The 19,920-nt window shown below is 45.4% G+C and overlaps 1 protein-coding gene across 1 annotated transcript in view; it reads left to right on the top strand.

Moving 5' to 3' along the window:
- LOC126150433 (PDF receptor-like) overlaps positions 1-19,920 on the top strand; it is a 492,332-nt gene that overhangs the window by 360,271 nt on the left and 112,141 nt on the right. Inside the window, exons 6-7 of the mRNA XM_049915877.1 lie at positions 17,826-17,958; positions 18,052-18,102. Coding sequence (XP_049771834.1) covers positions 17,826-17,958; positions 18,052-18,102 — 184 coding nt within the window. The remainder of the gene's footprint in view (positions 1-17,825; positions 17,959-18,051; positions 18,103-19,920) is intronic.

Genomic DNA, 19,920 nt, shown 5'->3' with positions numbered 1-19,920 from the left:
CCGAGGCAGTATTCGAACCTGCGACCGTAGCGGTCACGCGGTTCCAGACTGAGCCTTTAACCGCACGGCCACACCGGCCCGCTGAACCAGTGGAAAAATTCAAGTATTGTTGCATGTTGCGATTGTGAGGATTCTGGACATGTTTTACGTGAAATTATCAGTGTTCGCCATACAAGTGCTCGTGAGACTTTGATACGCATAGGAAGTCGCGGTGTGCTGATAGGACTACGCTGCACCACTTTAAATATGTATTGCTGTTTCTGTACAGGTCGTACAACTAAGCATTCAGAAGAAAAGTGGGAACGGTTTCAAGCAATGTGCTTAACACTCTGGTAAACACCCGCGGTCAGGAATTCGACGTGTCGGAGAGCCCTGGTGGTATTCTTCGACATCAGCAGGTGTACTACTGTTGTAGACGCCGCAAACATACAGCACACCTGCATATCCTTTATTAGTGTAGATGTGTTGCATTTTAGGCAGCGCGAGTACAGACACAGTAAACCGATGGTTCTCTCTACTACCATACCATTCCGTCCAACTACTGCACTCACAGCACATCATGGACAAACGCGCGTTCGACGGTCTAGACATTCTGAGCAAGGAGATCGAAAGTAACGAGCTAGAATGGGACAGAATAAAAGTTCAAATGGGTCCAGTGGGGAAGATACATACGTGCGGCCCTCTATCCCAAAAACAAATGTACATCGCAAGGGCTATATCTCGTAAAGCACTCGGAGGAAGGCATATGTCCATATATAGTTTTCGATTTAAGTGAGCGTTGCAGTCATATCCCAGAATATTGATTATTCTTCCTGGGATACCTTCTATAAATAATTTTGATCTTCCAGTGTTCTCAGGTGTCTTTCACGTATACAATCGACTTTCACAACAGTTAAACAAAGCGTTATGCAAAAGTGTGCCTTTTCCCCAGTCCGTATTCTCTACTACTTTTCCTTTTCTTCCTTTTCCTATTATAGAATTGCAGTCGCTAATAGCAATAAAATTTTCCTCCCCCATAACTATCTGAACAATTGTTTTTATCTCACCATAAATTCTTTCAAGTTCTTCATCTCAGGTACGGGTTGGCATACAAAACTGTACTCTTGTGGTCGGCGTTGGCTTCGTGTCTATCTTGGATACGATAATGTGTTCATTACGCAGGTCTTAATAGTTTGACCGCATTTCTATTTTCCTATTATTTCAAATTTTTTTAATCACTAACCATTAACCCTATTTGATTTATTTTGATAGCTCTGCACTCACCTGACCAGAAGTTCTGTTTTTCCTGCCACCGAACTTCATCAATTCCGACTATAATTAACTCCGACCTGTTCATTTCCCTTTTTAACCCACCAACTAGATTAACATTTCATGTTCCGACCAATAGAATGCCAGTTTTGCTTTCTCTGAGTAGTCTCCGGTCGTCGGATAACACTACACGACTCCAACCACCTAATGCCCGCTTATTGTGTTTTGTGGCCCATTGAAGGCGTGCAGCTTTGTTCTGGTGCAAGAAATGGCCTTTCCGGGGGAACCGGTTCAAAATACCCATTCCATGCATATAAGTTCGCAATGTATTCTCGGAAAATGGTTGAGAAGGACTTAGATTCTCTGACAGCGGCCACGCTTGTCGAGTTTGAAACCGTTTGCCAATGACAAGGAATGACAGTGTTTAGTGATCTCTGAAACTGTCACTTTCAACGACATAAGAATGGCTGGCTAGCAGACGGCAAGTATGGCGAGGGCGATCTGCATAGCGTTCATGAACGCTAGCCTTCTTTTTTACTGTGCTGAGTTATCACACGCAAACGGATTCGTTTGAACTTGCGGAAAGATAGTCATTTTCTGAAATCAAAAGTATGGGGATTATAAGTGGAGTACGAATCATCATTTGGCACTTTCTCAGGAGTCTGTTACTCCGAATGGAAACCTGTCTAGGGCATAGCAGATAAGCTGTCGTTGTGGAATCCTTCAGTATTTTTGTTGTTCTGCGGTTTATTCATATGTGTCGTCTACCGATGAGGGAGCATTATTGTTTGTATGTCTGTGTGTGTGTGTGTGTGTGTGTGTGTGTGAGAGAGAGAGAGAGAGAGAGAGAGAGAGAGAGAGAGTACCGTTCTCTTACTGCATATCTGGAACGCCTGCAGCAATTTCAAATAACTTTAGTATATATAGGAAGAATAAAATAAATACCGTGTGGGGAAAGACACACTTAACACAGGTAGGAAAGGGATGAAAATAGCTTAGGTCGGTAGTTATATGTAGAAATAACTGAATCGTTACCGTGTTGAATGAATCAGTTGCGGTGATGTAAACTAATTTTGCACATCTCGACAACTTTTAATGTCTAAGTATTGTTGAACTGAACGAATAGACAATTGTAGATATATTCTGCTCGAGTAACAGAAGCAACGTTTTCGGCATATGATTGCGCGCACAAGGGCACGTAATTTTGCTATATTTTAATCTGCTTAACTCTTTTATCAGCCAGGATACTGAAGCACATACTTTTGTTAATCGAACTTTTGTTAGCGGAAATTGGGAACTCTTGAAAAGAGAAGTAGTGTGATACAAGTGTTGTTAATGTTGATGCTGAAAAGTTTCGCAAAACTATCCCAGAAATGTGCTAAAGATGAGAGGCGCAGCTGAAGGAATCGATTAGTATGTGGAGCTATAATTCCAGGCTCGGGCGTTTTACCAAGACTTTCGAAAGTTTAATTGCTTCCATAAATGCTGTAAAACTTGAGTCTGTACAAGGAAAAATTTTGCTGACTGGCTTATTGTAACGTAGAATTTAGCATCGATCGTCGCTGGTCTTATTTACGTCGTATAAAGTACGGCCAACCGGAAACACTTTTTATCTCAACAGCGTGGGGCCTTCTTAATGCATACAAATGCAATATCTGGACAACGTAAAGAGGCAGTGACCACAAAATGACGAGAGAGACGGACCTACCAGTATAAAGGGAGGCAGGGAGTATTGTGTTGTCAGCAAACAAAAGTAACAACGGAACAGGTTGATCAGAAGACCTCAGAGACCTCGAACGTAGACTTGTTATTGGATGTCATCTGAGCGTACAATCCATGGCGGAAGGTTCAACCCTTCGAATCTACCCAGTTCGACAGGGAACTGTGAAGTGGAAACTCAATGGAGAAAACCGCAGCTAAACTATAACCAGGCAGAGCTAGTGTTCTGACGGAATGGGACCGTCGAGCATTGCGGAGGGTGACTGTAAAAGAATGGCACGAAATCAGCTGCAGGAATCGCTCGTGATTTCCAAAGAGCTGCCGACGGTCCAGCCAGCACAGCCAGTGTCCGAGAGTCGAGCGGCTGCTCAAAAGCTTCACATTTCTGCCGTGAGTACTAAGCCACACTTGAAGTAGTGCAAAGAATAACGCTGCGGGACAGTGGATGACGAGGAACGAGTGATTTGGAACCATGAATCACGCTATACCCTGTGACAATGCGGTGGAAATGTTCCGGTTCGTCGAATATCAAGAGATCGTCACGTGCCGTTATGTGTAGTGCCAAGAGTTCGGAAGGCGTAGTGTTACTATGTGCGGATGTTCTTCTTGGTTGAGGCATGGTCTGCTCATTGCTGTTAAGAAAACACTAAATGCGGAGGGATATGAACACATTTCACAGTACTGAGTACTGCGTACACACTGAAGAGGCGAATAAACTGGAAACCTGCCTAATATCGTGTAGGGGCACCTAGAGCACTCAGAAGTGCCGCAAAAGGACTTGGAATGGAGTCGACTAATGTCTGAAGCAGTGATAGAGGGAACTAACACTATGAATCCTGCAGGGCTGTCCATATATCCGTAAGAGTAGGAGAAGATGGAAATTTTTTCTGAACAGCAGGTTGCAAGTCTTCCCAGATATGCTCAATAATGTTTATGTCTGGGGAGTTTGGTGGTTAGTGGAAGTGCAAGTGTCCTGGAGCCACTCTGTAGTAATTTTTGATGTGTGGGTGTCGCATTGTCCTGCTGGAATTGTACAAGTCCGTCGCACTGCAAAATCGGCATGAATGGATGCAGGCGATGAGACAGGATGCTTACATACGTGTCACCTGTCACAGTCGTAGGTAGACGTATCAGGGGTCCCATATCACTCCAGTAGCACACGCCCCACACAATTACAGCTTGAACAGTCCCTGCTGACATGCGGGTTCCATGGATTCATGAGGTTGTCTCCATACCCGTCCACGTCCATCCGGTCAATACAATTTGAAACGAGACTCGTCCGACCAGTCAACATGTTTCCATTCATCAACAGCCCAATGTCGGTGTTGACAGGTCCTGGCGAGGCTTAGGCTTTGTGCCGTGCTGTCATCGCGGCTACACGAGTGCTCCTTCGGCTCCGAAAGCCCATATGGAATAGTTCGCACGCTGACACTTATTGATGGCCCAGAATTGAAATCTGCAGCAATTTGCAGAAGGGTTACACTTGTGGCACGTTGAAAAATTGTCTTCAATCGTCGTTGGTCCAGTTTCTGCTGGATATTTTTCCAGCCGCAGCAATGTCGGAGATTTGATGTTTTACCGGATTCCTGATATTCACGGTACACTCGTGAAATGGTCGTACTGGAAAATCCCCACTTCATCGCTACCTCGTAGATGCTGTACCTCATCGCTGGTGCGCTGACTATGGCACCACAGTCAAACTCACTTAAATCTTGATAACCCGCCATAGCAGCAGTAGTAACCGACCTAACAACTGCGCACACACTTGTCTTATTCTGCCTGTTTACATATATCTGTATTTGAATACGCATGCCTATACCTGTTTCGGTGACGCTTCAGTGTAGTAGAGGAATATGTTGGAGACGATTCTCGCTTGTAGGAGCACGACTGTTCACTCCACCATGAAGTGTCCTCTTTGGGGCTATGGTCTGTGAATAATAACACTGCTGGTCTGCTCTGATTCCAGATGTGAACCCAATGGATTACCTTTGGGATGAGTTAGAACATCGACCTACTCTAGTTTCGGCTCTTGAGCTGATATTTCTTCACATAAGTACAAACCTGTCACTGAAGGTGTCCCCAGTAAAGTTCAAGCCGTCAACATAGCGAAGTACACACGCAATATTAGTGTCCATTGATAGCTGTCCGGGTACTTTTGATGAGCTAGTGTATGAATACGGAGCCTGGAATGATAACTCCACTTGTCGGAGTATGGACCAGGACGGACCGATTCCGGCGTCCTTGTATTTCAGCTTTCAAAGCCAACACTAAGGAGCATTACCTCCATTTTTTGGCCGAGGCCAGCTGGACTAGGGCTGTGTAGAGGCGCGGACGTGCTCGCCGACCGAGTCTCACTGAACTAGCGAGTATTTGTTTATGTGCATGCGGCGTTGTGTAGTAATGTGATTTAAATCGACCCAAAGCATGATGGCTCTTTCGTACCGAAAGGCGGCTATCAAACTCACGTCACAATCTCAACACATCCGACGCAAAGCTTTTGAACAAGAACGTTTCTTGCGTGACGTGGTGCGCTTAGAACAACAAGGTCTGCTAGGAATTCCTCTGTCCATGGCCTCCATCATGGCTGTCGTCAAGCTCATAGACGAGGTGGCTTGTGATAGCCTGATACGCAGATCCACCGACTGCCTCCGCTTTTGGCATTCTGAAAGGAACGTGTGTGTGGTGACGGTTGATCATGCTGGTGTGAGAGTTATGACAGTGCACGTTTTCGAACTCCCCTTTGAAATCCCCACTGTCGCGGTCATAGAAGCTTTACGGCCGTATGGCACAGTTCTTAGCCATGTGGAGGAAAAATGGAAAACTTTTGAAACATATCCCATACCCAACAGAGTGCGTCATGATTGTATTGAGCTCCGAAAACACATACTTTTATATTTGTCCATCGGTGGATGACGCTCAGTCGTCATTTACGAAGCACAAACAAGGACCTGCTCCGGTTGCGGACAAGGACATGTTCGCTTACACTACCCTCATTGACATCTCCTCTAGGTATCTCTTGCAGAATAGACACTGGCGTAGCAGATGATCTCTTTGCCACTCACATACGTGGAGGCCTTGAGGATTGATGTGGGTGTCGACCACGACCGGCCCTCATCTCAGGTGACGGTTAGGTTTGTCCGCCTTTCTCTACTGAAGCAGTCACTTTCCATCCAGCAGCTTCTCCATCCCATCTCTACACAACTATATCGGGATCAGGAGCAAATGACGGCACAGTCATCTCCTCCCGAGGAAAATACAGAGCCTCGACCCACTTCTTATGCGGAGACGGGCAACGCGAACAGAAATTCCAGAAAAGGAATAAGACTAGGAGGCTGCTCACAGAAAGAGGGCTGCACGAGAGAAGTGTGCAGCCAGAGGACGAGGATGACCCCAATACGTGACTGCCGGCTGGATTAGATGGTTTTGCAAAAACAGACATAATGTCTTATGGGATAACAGCAATCAGTGATTTTATAATGTTACTTAAAATCCTTCTTGATTGCAAAAAAATTTTTTATTATTCATATGACCGGTTTCGGTTCATTCAGAACCATCTTCAGATCTGTAAAAATAATTATACTAATTTACTATTCAGAACCATCTTCAGATCTGTAAAAATAATTATACTAATTTGACGGGGCCCTCCTATGCGGCCCTCTTGCCCACGGCGATGGACATCAGACGACTGAGCGCACCGCGGCACAACACCAAAATGGCGGGAACCACGGAAGCAGACCGTAGAGGAAAACAAGTTCACACCAGCACCATAGATATATAAATCGCCCTATGCTTTTAGATCGTATAAAAATGATAATTTTACTGTTTTTTAAGCCTGACAAGTACAGATTTTAACTTTGACATCTACATACTTTAACTAAATATTTTTAATATAAAAAAGATCTACTGAATACAGTATGTACAAATGGAATGTAACAAATGTACCAGACGCCACCTGTCGGTAATAGTGTTATAATTAATATAAATGACGTGCACTCTGCCAACCAATTTTATGTCACGTAGCATGTGAAAGTTGCTGGATTTGGACGGGTTACTCCTGTAACTAAAATATCAGGTACGTTCTGGCACATTTGATGTTGATTAGATAGGATGAAAAACATTTGCTTCCGTGAAATAGTAAATTAGTATAATTATTTTTACAGATCTGAAGATGGTTCTGAATGTACCGAAACCGGTCATATGAATAATAAAAAAAATTTTTTGCAATCAAGACGGATTTTAAGTAACATTATAGGATTAGATGCTGCCACTCCCGTCACGCAGCTGCCGAAGCCCGACCTGGATCACAAAACGCGTGGCTGCGAGATGGAGGTTACTAAGCAGCAGGATGATCCCACCATGTAGGGGACTGGCGCACGCCAACCAGCGGAACGTATCCCAGTACTCACCGGAAGACTGGGCTAATGACGTGGAACTGAACGATGTGATACAGGAGACAGATGATTCCCCTCGATGGCTCTACATTGGACGAGCTCCGTACGCACAGTGACCTACAACTTGCGTGTCGACCACCCTGGTATCAGGACGGCGATCAGTCCACAGTTATGACGATACCGTAACTGTTACCAGCCAGTCTAATTAACTGGACTGTCACAAGTATACCGCATAGGTACCTGTACCATCAATGGCATTCACACCCCGGTAAAGGTATAAATGTTAAGGGGTACGCTACGACCGCGGGACTGCTACGGTCGCAGGTTCGAATCCTGCCTCGGGCATGGGTGTGTGTGATGTCCTTAGGTTAGTTAGGTTTAAGTAGTTCTAAGTTCTAGGGGACTTATGACCTAAGATGTTGAGTCCCATAGTGCTCAGAGCCATTTGGTACGCTACGGGCGGCGGTCATAGACGTTGTTTTCCCTCAAGATGTGCGACATGACATAATATTAGACTTGTGCGGTTTTTTTGTTTTGGTCTTAAGTCTTCTGACTGGTTTTATGCGGTCCGCCAAGAATTCCTCTCCTGTGCTAACCTCTTCATCTCAGAGTAGCACTTTCTACCTACGTCCTCTATTATTTGCTGGATGTATTCCAGTCTCTGTCTTTCCCTACAGTTTTTGTCCTCTACTGCTCCCTCTAGTACCATGGAAGTCCTATCCTGTCCCTTCTCCTTATCAGTACTTTCCACATACTCCTTTCCTCTCCGATTCTGCGCAGAACCTCCTCATTCCTTACCTTATCAGTCCACCTAAGTTTCAACATTCGACTGTAGCATCACATCTCAAATGCTTCGATTCTCTTGTGTTCCGGTTTTCACACAGTCCATGTTTCACTGCCATACAAAGCTGTAATCCAGACGTACGTTCTCAGAAATTTCTTCCTCAAATTAAGGCCGATATTTGGTATTACTAGACTTCTCTTCGCCAGCAAAGAACTCTTTGCCATTGCTAGTCTGCTTTTGATGCCCTCCGTCATTGGTTATTTTACTGCCTAGGTAGCAGAATTCCTTAACTTCATCTACGTCGTGACCATCAATCTTGATGTTAAGTTTCTCGCTGTTCTCATTTCTACTAAATCCCATTCAGTGCACCATCTTTAGTCCTTAACTGTCGACGAGGAGGTTAACAACATCCGTGTAAATGATTCATCAGTGGTCAACATCTGTAAATAGTTTTCGCAGACTGCCTGTAACCGCGATGTTGTCTCTCCAACCACCAACTATAACCGGTTTTTGCAGACTACCTGTAGCTACGATGATGTCTCGGCAACCATCAACTATCAAGTTGATGATTGAAGAGACAATATCGCTGTTACAGGTAGTTCGCGAAAATCAGTGATAGATGTTGGCTACTGACGACTCGTGTATATGGATGGCATTAACATCCTGAGCGTCGGTTTAGGCCTGAAAATGGTGCACTAAATCACCGAAACTGGCAACTATACTAAATGACATCATAAGGACAGATGTAGGTTGTAATCTCACCCTTCCTTCCCAGTTTCAGTTAATGTCCACGATAAAGAAAGTCCTTTACGAAAATTTTGAGAGGAGCGAAGATTACAATAAACTTCCCAGTTTAATTAGCTTTCCGTGTAGAGTTGGTTCCAGTTCTTCTTGTCTAGCGGTCTGATTCTTGAAGATAAAATTCTCGCATTTTTGGTCCTCCAGCTTGAATTGATCGAAATAAATTTGAAGAATGTTGTTGCAGATCTTTTTTCTACGTTAATAGTTTTTCTCATATTTTAATATACCATGCAGTCTTTTGAATTTTCACATTAACAAAGCCGAAATTACATCGTTCGCCCAAAGTACAAAAGTACCTCCGATCACATCAGGGGCATGCTTACTAGTACCTCATTCAGCGGAAATAACAGTATCGCAAAGCGTTTACAAATTTTCTTGACCAGAGAATTTTTATTAGTTTTGATTTTTACTATTCCACAAATGAATCCAGAAATTTTTATTTTATTTATTTAATCGTATGGTGATTTCATACAATATACAGTTGATATAAGGCAAATGATGTTATACAATATACATATGATATAAGACAAGATTAAACCTTAAAGTTCGTGTTTGTCAACCATTTAATTAAGCTAGGTGTGAGAGTGAACAAGTCATCGAGAATTCCAGGGTACGAATGAAGTGGACAGCGTTGGACTAAATGTTCAACCGTCTGCTCTTCTTGATTACATTCAAACATTGGTGAACTGATCCAGCCTCATTTCTACCTGAAGTAGCTACAACAACTATGTCCAGTCCTTAACCTTTTGAGGCGGCACCAAAGTTTCCTCGGTAGGTCAAAACATTTTGGCTTCTTTGTGGGATCGAGGTGATGGGCTCTTGTTCGTAATGTTTTTGTTGATGATTCATGCTTCCAGCTTTCATTTAGATCAAAACCATTCGTGATGAGTTGTCCTGCAGTAACACTTGCTGGTTTTCTTGGTCGCAATCGTTGCCGTGGCGGATGACAGAATATCTGGTGCAGCGGTAGAGAAGGTCAAGCAGAGATTTTCTTGGCCGCCCTCAGCAGAGCTTGTTTCCGCCTTAAGTGAGGCGGAGGGATGTGGCTCAGTACAGGTAACGAGTGGCAGGGGGTTGATTTGATGGAACCAGTAATGCAGCGCATTGTGTCGTTAAGTTTTGTGTCTACCTTCTTCACATGTACGTTTCCCAACCAGACAGGTGCACAGTACTCGGCAGAAGATTACACAAGACTGATGCCAGATAAACGCAGATAGTCAGCAGAGGTTCCCCAGGTGGTACCACTGAGCTTATATAGTATGTTGTTGCTTGCAGCAACTTTATGAGAAAGCTTGGTGAAGTGCTCTTTGTAGCTCAGGGTTCTATCTAGAGTGAGTCCGAGATATTTTCCAGAAATGAACATAGTAAATAGTACTAGAATGCGTAGCTAGTAACAGAAATTTTAAGTGTGCCAAATAATTCGTAATTTCAAATGTTGCCAAATTCAGAGCTACTACTTATCGATTGGAACATCGAAAATTTTAGCTTGAAATATAACATATAGTGATAAAATTGTACGAAATTTTTCAGAAAATTCGAAAAATAATACAGGTATCAACAACTACTGTCGAAGAAAAGTTATGAGGAGGATGCCCCGTTACAAGGTATTGCGTTTTACGACATGACTTGCCTTCCGTCGCCATTTGGTGTCGCGCTGACGGTTGGTGCAGTCCGTTTGGTGCACCTTTATGCACAATCAGGCTCGTCGAAACGTTGATAATGGATCGCCTTCGACGCGGTGACCTCGTTTTTTTCAAAGAAATGCGCAGCATTATATAGTGGACGGCGATTTTAATTGTGTTCTGCGCCCCGAGGACCAATACCGACACATCGACCCCTGACACGCCTTGCACTGACTGGTACGGGACGTCGAGCTGCAAGATACATGGATCCTACAACTCGGAAAAAATCGCAGGGACATGTACCTTATCAGGAACTTGGCCATCGGCTTAGATACGTATCAAGAGGGCTCTGCACTGTGATAGTTGCCGCTGAGATGCGTCAAACGGGTTTTTTGGATCCCCACGTTTCTATCTGAGCCGTTAGCTTGCCTCGCTAACAAACAAGACGCAGTAGGGGACCATGGAAACTGAACGTTTCCCACGTCTTCGATGCGATCTGTCGCTTTGGGGATACTTGGCGCTGATGCCAACGATGCCACCGAGCTCACAGTCCCCTGTAGTTGTGGTGGACTAGTTGTGTCAGTCCTGCTATACGCAGGGCATTTATCGGCTATGGCAGAGATAATTCCGAATAGCAATGGATGACTTCAGAATTTTGTTACGCGGCATTAAGGGAACTGGTGATGCAACCTCTCTCACCAGACCGTCAATGAAACGCCCACCATATCGAAGTCCATTTGCTCCAACTCACTGTGGTGCAATTGGCAGGCGTCAAAGCCCATACGAGAATGGAAGACGGCCTTCATGGCGTCTTGCATCACATGTACGAGAAAGATGTCAGCGAAACGCGCGCTCATTACGGCAGTCAAAACGGCGGAGTGAAGGCAAATTGTGAGGCAAACAGATATTGCCGGAGCGTTCACCCGATACTGTCGCAAATATTATGCCGAGGACTTAGTAAGTGACGTGGGACTGGCCTGCTACTCCCGGGGCACCGTTGTTGGGATGGATTTCGGCCGCGTCCATCATAGTATTCTGCGTGTGGTTGTGAAAAACATAGGCCTCCCCAGTGCCTTTGTCGATGTAGTCCTGCGCTTGCTTGACGGAGCACATTCGGGTTAATGGTGAATGGTTATCGATGAGAACCCTTTTCTACCCAGCTTTCCAACGTTCTATCTGCAGCAGCCCTCTAACTAGCCCTGCATGATTTTCGAAGGTGCTTCGAGGGTATTTGTTTACGGACTGCGAGGTTCCGATGTTATGCATACGCCGACGATGTCGCATTCCTGGCCAGATCGGAGGATGACATACAGACGGTGCAACGACGGCTTCAACAGTATGGTACTGTGGCGGATAGTATCTTCAATATGCGGAAGACGAATTATACAGATGTGTGCAGGAGGATGACAGTGCCCCTCACTAAAGTTCCTGTACTCAAATGTTAAGTGGTACTCTTTCACTGTCATATTCAACGTATTTCAGTGGTCATATATCGTCAGCTTTGCACCGGTATGACTCCCAACACTAATGCACGATGGACATCTTTCAGCGGGCACGGTACACCAATGTGTACTTACAGGGTGTTTCAAAAATGACCGGTATATTTGAAACGGCAATAAAAACTAAACGAGCAGCGATAGAAATACACCGTTTGTTGCAATATGCTTGGGACAACAGTACATTTTCAGGCAGACAAACTTTCGAAATTACAGTAGTTACAATTTTCAACAACAGATGGCGCTGCGGTCTGGGAAACTCTATAGTACGATATTTTCCACATATCCACCATGCGTAGCAATAATATGGCGTAGTCTCTGAATGAAATTACCCGAAACCTTTGACAACGTGTCTGGCGGAATGGCTTCACATGCAGATGAGATGTACTGCTTCAGCTGTTCAATTGTTTCTGGATTCTGGCGGTACACCTGGTCTTTCAAGTGTCCCCACTGAAAGAAGTGACAGGGGTTCATGTCTGGCGAATAGGGAGGCCAATCCACGCCGCCTCCTGTATGTTTCGGATAGCCCAAATAAATCACACGATCATCGAAATATTCATTCAGGAAATTAAAGACGTCGGCCGCGCGATGTGGTCGGGCACCATCTTGCATAAACCACGAGGTGTTCGCAGTGTCGTCTAAGGCAGTTTGTACCGCCACAAATTCACGAAGAATGTCCAGATAGCGTGATGCAGCAATCGTTTCGGATATGAAAAATGGGCCAATGATTCCTTTGGAAGAAATGGCGGCCCAGACCAGTACTTTTTGAGGATGCAGGGACGATGGGACTGCAACATGGGGCTTGTCGGTTCCCCATATGAGCCAGTTCTGTTTATTGACGAAGTCGTCCAGGTAAAAATAAGCTTCGTCAGTAAACCAAATGCTGCCCACATGCATATCGCTGTCATCAATCCTGTGCACTATATCGTTAGCGAATGTCTCTCGTGCAGCAATGGTAGCGGCGCTGATGGGTTGCCGCGTTTGAATTTTGTACGGATAGAGGTGTAAACTCTGGCGCATGAGACGATACGTGGACGTTGGCGTCATTTGGACCGCAGCTGCAACACGGCGAACGGAAACCCGAGGCCGCTGTCGGATCACCTGCTGCACTAGCTGCGCGTTGCCCTCTGTGGTTGCCGTACGCGGTCGCCCTACCTTTCCAGCACATTCATCCGTCACGTTCCCAGTCCGTTGAAATTTTTCAAACAGATCCTTTATTGTATCGCTTTTCGGTCCTTTGGTTACATTAAACCTCCGTTGAAAACTTCGTCTTGTTGCAACAACACTGTGTTCTAGGCGGTGTAATTCCAACACCAGAAAAATCCTCTGTTCTAAGGAATAAACCATGTTGTCTACAGCACACTTGCACGTTGTGAACAGCACACGCTTACAGCAGAAAGACGACGTACAGAATGGCGCACCCGCAGACTCTGTTGTCTTCTATATCTTTCACATCACTTGCAGCGCCATCTGTTGTTGAAAATTGTAACTACTGTAATTTCGAAAGTTTGTCCGCCTGAAAATGTACTGTTGTCCCAAGCATATTGCAACAAACGGTGTATTTCTATCGCTGCTCGTTTAGTTTTTATTGCCGTTTCAAATATACCGATCATTTTTGAAACACCCTGTAGCTCCAAAAGTAAACAGTTTCGCCGATGCGACACCGATGCTCATTACGTTGCTACGAGGCTACAAGCTGCATTTGGACATTTAGTGTCTGCTGAAGTTGGTTTTAAAATTCATGAGACGTTTTGACGTTGCCCTCACATGAAGGTGGCCTAGGTCTGACCAAATTCAGAAACAGAGCACGGGCGCCGTGGTCGACAGTCGCTACACTCTCCAATGCCTGTCGATCATATTTCAGTGCCGTTCAGTCACATTAGAACGTTTCTCGTGGACTGTAGGTATTTGCTGGATGACCTACGCGATCGCCCACTACGAGGGACTGTCACCGCTAACTGCAAAGACACTAACACACCAACGTCGTCGAATGACGCTCTACTGCCGTATGATGGAAGACAATATGGCGTGCGAGTCATATTTCCACCCGCGGAAGTGCGGGATTCGTGGTCCTTGGCAGTGAACGACGAATTCGCTAATCGGTAACGATTGCACTCCATGCATCTATTCGACGCGCCTCTGTGTCCAGATTGCGCAGTAACTGGTTGTGACGCACATTGGCTGACATTTGGTATGGCCGCACAACGAATGTTAGCTCTACTCTTACAATGGCCGCCCACGTCTGTTGATTCTGAACTTCTATTCGAACCCGGTGTCCTCTGATTCTCAGCCGTCAGGACAAATGAGGTCAATTGTATTAAAGGAGTGGCGTTGTACTATTTTTTCCGCGACGATGGCAATGACGTGTTAGAATTTTGTCTGTTCCTGCCGGACAAACACGCAGGCTTACAACGCCGGGCGAAATACTGGCCCTGTTTTGCCAAGTATCTAGGTTCGTTGGCCCTCCGACTAGCGGGGCTGTTCCCGGTGTGAGTAAAAATAGATGAGGATGGTTCTGGGTTCAGTATCGATTTCACCCTGTGTACAAAGGGGACAGTAATGCTCTTATTACTAAAGGCCTGGCCAGACAGAATCCGGCCTGCCGCTGCGACGGACGGCGCAGCGGAAGGCCGGGCCAATCCTCGGCCAGGGACGCCACACAGACACAGGCAACGGCCGGCCGCAGCGACTCTTGATGCGTCAGCTGTTAACACTGTGGAAAGGGCCGAACCCCATTATTAAGCTTGAATGCGTAGCTCGATTGTCTTGGCGTTAAGACGATTTGGAAGCTTCACGCGGGACACGTTATCTTTGTGCGAGTTTTTTTTTTTTTTTTTTTTTTTTTTTTTAAGTGTTGAAATGAGTAGCTCGCTCTAGCAATACGAAATGGCTCCAAGAAGATATGTTGGGTGCACGACATTAATAGCGAGAGAGAAAGCTTAGGGTAACACCATCGTCTGTGTATTGATCTAGGGTCTGACGAAGATAGGTTCTTCAAATATTTTCGTATGTCGCGAGAATGTTTCGAGGAGCTGCATCGCCTGATAAGAAGGTAGTACCGACGAACTGTACACAACGAACTGGAGAAAGCCAGTTGATACAGGGCACAGACTAGCCATTTGTTTGAGGTAAGTTTTACGGTTTGTGGCCTCTTTGAGCTTCATACAGAAGTCATATAATTTATTTCATTTCAGTTTTGCTCTATCATATGAAAGATTCAGTGGAAGAAAGTGCTATCCGACAGCGTAGTTATGAGTGGAGTGATAAATTTATCTGCAGTGTTTACGAATACAGCAAACGATAGTAACATCTAGTTCCGTATGTCCCGCTAGAGAGAACTTTCTACTTAATAGATTGTTTTGTTTCATTGTATTCATAACATTGTCATTGAATTTAAACAAACGTATCTTTGGTCCGTAACTTATCTATTCGTTCTATCGGCATAATTTATTTTAATCTTTTCCAGATACTTGACTACAAGCGACAGTCACCAGACCATAGCATTTTCTTTTCGGTTAGGACGTTCAACAGTCTCAGAAATTGTGAGAGTGCCAGGGAATATGGACTGTTCTACAACCCAAGTATTTACCTACTCCTAGAACAAAGATGTGGAAGAAATCTGAAGAAGGATTTCTAGAACGTAGGGGGATTCGTAGCTGCCTTGGACGCATAGACGGAAAGCATATCAGGTTAAGATGCCCGAAGGATAGTGGATCCCAGTTCTTCTGTTACAAACAGTTCTTTTCGCTGGTTCTCCTGGCGATCGTTGATCCATACTACGAGTTTACAGTAGTTGATATTGGAAATTATGGACGTCACAGTGACAATACTATTTCTGAGAATTCAGCTTTCTATCAAAGTATATCGAGGGCAAAAGTATTCTAGCTCCAAATCAGGATCGCGTGTACCATACAAAAAGTTGTATTGTCTCACGTCGTCTATAAGTCTTTGTGTGTCCATGATGCATGCACTACGAGCTGCAAGACAAAAACCGCCTCACGCCGCTGCTTCCAGTGTGACCACAGAGCAGCTGAGTGCGCCAACAGAGGCAGGCAGCCGCTCCGGCTTGCGGTGAATCTGTAATCTGTGACAACCCGGCGGCGGCCGGTGCGCCAGACCCGCACTCCGTGCGACCGCCGCCATACAGTTAACGAGAGATTCAACAGCGCGGCTTGCCGGCTGCGGTTCAAGGCCACAGGCCGGACGGCCAGGCTGCATTCTGCCTGGCCAGGCCTTAAAAGACGACCTGCACGATCCTCATGCTCAGTTGTTGTAGGGCTTTCTTCGCCTACTTATTATGGTACTTTGTAATTAAAGCAAAAACAAACAAATGAAGGAAACAAACAGAAGAAGAACCCTTGGTATCTTGCCCTTCAACTCCCGTTCCAGACCCACGAGCAGGGCGACACAGCGGCCAGGCGTCGGGTAGCGACCCCTGCGCCCTCTGCTGCCTTGCCCTAAGCCCCTCTCCCCCGCCCCCCCCCCCCTTCCCCAGCCTCCCCTCTACCAAAATTAGTCAGTGACGTACTCTTGTGCACTGGCGCTCGACTCCGGGAGTATGCCGGTTCGAGTCCTGGTGGAGGAAAAAATTGTCACTGAGTGTATTTGGTCGGCAAGGGGAGGACAAGTGTTGGCGGAAAGTTCCTGATCACCAGACTTGGCGCCAATGCCCAGATCTAAAAATGGCTCTGAGCACTATGGGACTTAACATCTGGGGTCATCAGTGGCCTAGAACTTAGAACTATTTAAACCTAACTAACCTAAGGACATAACACACATCCATATCCGAGGCAGGAATCGAACCTGCGACCGTAGTGGTCACGGGGTTCCAGACTGAAGTACCTAGAACCGCACGGCCACACCGGCCGGTAGTACCAGATCTCCGCACTGTACTTCATGAAGTGAAGGCTTGTGACATAGGTGCTAGTGATCCGTCCATAGGATGGGTTCAAATGGCTCTGAGCACTATGGGACTTAACATCTATGGTCATCAGTCCCCTAGAACTTAGAAATACTTAAACCTAACTAACCTAAGGACATCACACAACACCCAGTCATCCCGAGGCAGAGAAAATCCCTGACCCCGCCGGGAATCGAACCCGGGAACCCGGGCGTGGGAAGCGAGGACGCTACCGCACGACCACGAGCTGCGGACCCATAGGATGGGGGTGTTAAGCTTGACGACCCCATTGGTGCTATTCCCGAGTAGCAGGCTATGCTCCAGCACCGGGCTTAACCCTCTCCCTTCTCTCATCGTCATTCTCATCTTCATAATTATCATCATACAACACAATCATATTCCACTCCACACATATGCAATACATAGGTGTAGTATTACAAAACGTTTTAATGGAGCATGTTGTAAGCAAACAACTAACGACTAATCATCATTATATCAGTGTACTCATACTTTAACAGCATTTAAATGTCGCTACAAAGAATATCGTTTCATTAAAAAATGTAATTGCTTTAAAATCTCAGTTTGTAAGACATCTGGTATTATTACCTACACAATATAACTGCGTGCGCCGAAGCTTGCTATTCTTTCCCAGAAATATCGACGACATACCTTAAATCATTACAGAGATACAACGTATGTAGTCTGTAGGTGGTTCAACTCCTCATGCGATTGGGACAAATCATGAATAATGAGCTACTGAACAGAAATATATCGGACTGAGTCGGGAACAGTCATAAGGGGCCGCGCCATGTGTTACGGGATGGCTTACGGAAGGTGACGCTGGGTGGTTCGTTCTGTTTCCAGGAGCCTTCGAAACAACCGGACGCGCATCCACCGGAACCTATTCGTGGCGATGGTGGTGCAGGTGGTGATCCGGCTGACGCTGTACGCCGACCAGGCGGTGGTGCGCGGCGGAGCCGTCGCCGACCCCGTGCCCGTGACGCACGTGGGCGGTGGGGGCGGCGGGGGCGGCGCCGCGGCGGCCGGAGACCGCAACAAGACGGCGGTGGGGGCGGCGGAGTCCACGCAGCCGGCGCCGGCCGCGCCGCGAGCCGCCCACCGCCAGGGCATCGACAACACGGTCAGCTGCCGCTGGATGTGCCACTTCTTACTTTGTAATTCTAGACCACGTCTGAGCACCATTCGTGGTTGGAAAGGGTAAGGAGGGAAGTGGTACACATTGCACCCTCTGTCACACACCATGAGATCACTTGCGCAGTAAATACGAAGATATAACCTTCCGTCCAAAAAGATTCGCTACAGATTTTATTACCGACGTATATACCCAGTAACTGCCGCAGCAGCTTGAATTGTCGACTGAGTAACAGACGTGCATTGGATGACTCGGTTTTGACTTGTCAAGTAGTGGGCAGGCAACCCTGATGTGTGAGCGTTGTTGATCACAAATCGCTTTGGAGAGACATGTCTAAATCAAATGTTCAAGACATTTTCTGGAATGGTTTGAAAAAGAGAGAAGAGTAATGTGCAAAAATTGTTCCACATATCTCGGCCTACCACCAATTCATTGAAATGCTAAGTGTGAGGAATTACTTGTTGGAAAAAAATTATCACGGTGATTAGTCAGTATTGTCATTACCAACGTACCACAGAACAACAAAGTGGAGAAATTCACGTGAAGGCTCAACGCTTTACTGCCACAACCTATACTCAGGCCAGTGTGACACCAAAGCTGAACAACATTCCAAACAACGATTTTTCTGAGAGTTGCACATAGTTATATGGAAGCTCTGTGCTTTGCACTCCAATGAGAGGAGATTACGTAGAATTCCTGAAGTATTAAAACCACAGTCTTAACGATACACTTTTTTTAATGAATCTAGTCTCCTAACTTTGTGTACTGACAGTGTCGGTGTCCTATACGCAAGAAAGAAAATGGCAATGATTGTTCAATCTACATAACCTTAAGCCATTTTTCGCCGGTGTACTCACTGCTGGTAACTATAGACTGAAGTTTAAAGTTAAGCAACATTTAAGATAAGATAAATTTGGAATTGCGGAAAGAAAAGGAAGCAGGGATCAAAAATGTAACTGCTAATAACTTTAGGAAACAGATCTCGATTGAACAGGAAAATGCATGCAGCGTTCATTATTCTACAGAGGAGGTTCGGAAGAATAGACTGGACGATACTCTTTGGAAAGCTGAATAAAACTGAAATGGCCTGGAGTGATAACAGATCGATTTCCAACCTATACAAAAACAGACCGAAGAAATGTACGTGTTAATAGCACTAATACAGGGGCTGGGGTAAGAAGAAGTGTCCGACAAGGATGCCCTCTCTATTCCTATTCATTTGCAGGAGTTACAGTACAAACAATAAAAAGCAGCAGAAAAATTGAAAATTAGTGGTAAAGTAACTAACTGCATCCGGTTTGATGACGATATAGCAGTGTTAATTCATTCCCAAAAGGACATGCACTGTATGTTAAAACATTTTACAGTGATTCCTTGGTAACCATAAACTGAAAATATATGCACACAAGACTAAAGTAACTGCGATAGATAAATTGAACTTGGTAAATAAAATAGTAGATGGAAATCAAATTACATGGTCGCCGAGGAGGCCCTGCGCCTCTAGTATCTACTGCTAATTGATTTGATTTGTCTTAGCACAGTTATTTACTTACATATTAAATGTCCAATGAATCGATGTTCTCCATCAAGCTGTTAACACATTTCTGTATGCCTCCATGTCCTTCTTGACATATTTTCAAACATGTCCCGTGTTATATCGGGAAATGCATCCTCAACAGCACTGCGCAGCTATTCGTTTGTAGCATAGCGAAATGCAGATACGTGGGCCTTAATGACTCCCCGTAATGAGTTGTCTGGTGTGATGAGGTCAGGATTTCTTGGTGGCCGTTTCAAGAGGGCTGGTGT

Source organism: Schistocerca cancellata, chromosome 2, assembly GCF_023864275.1.
Source record: "Schistocerca cancellata isolate TAMUIC-IGC-003103 chromosome 2, iqSchCanc2.1, whole genome shotgun sequence".
Classification (NCBI taxonomy): domain Eukaryota; kingdom Metazoa; phylum Arthropoda; class Insecta; order Orthoptera; family Acrididae; genus Schistocerca; species Schistocerca cancellata.
The sequence above is the reverse complement of the archived record's forward strand: the minus strand, read 5'-3'. Positions and strand labels throughout refer to the sequence as shown.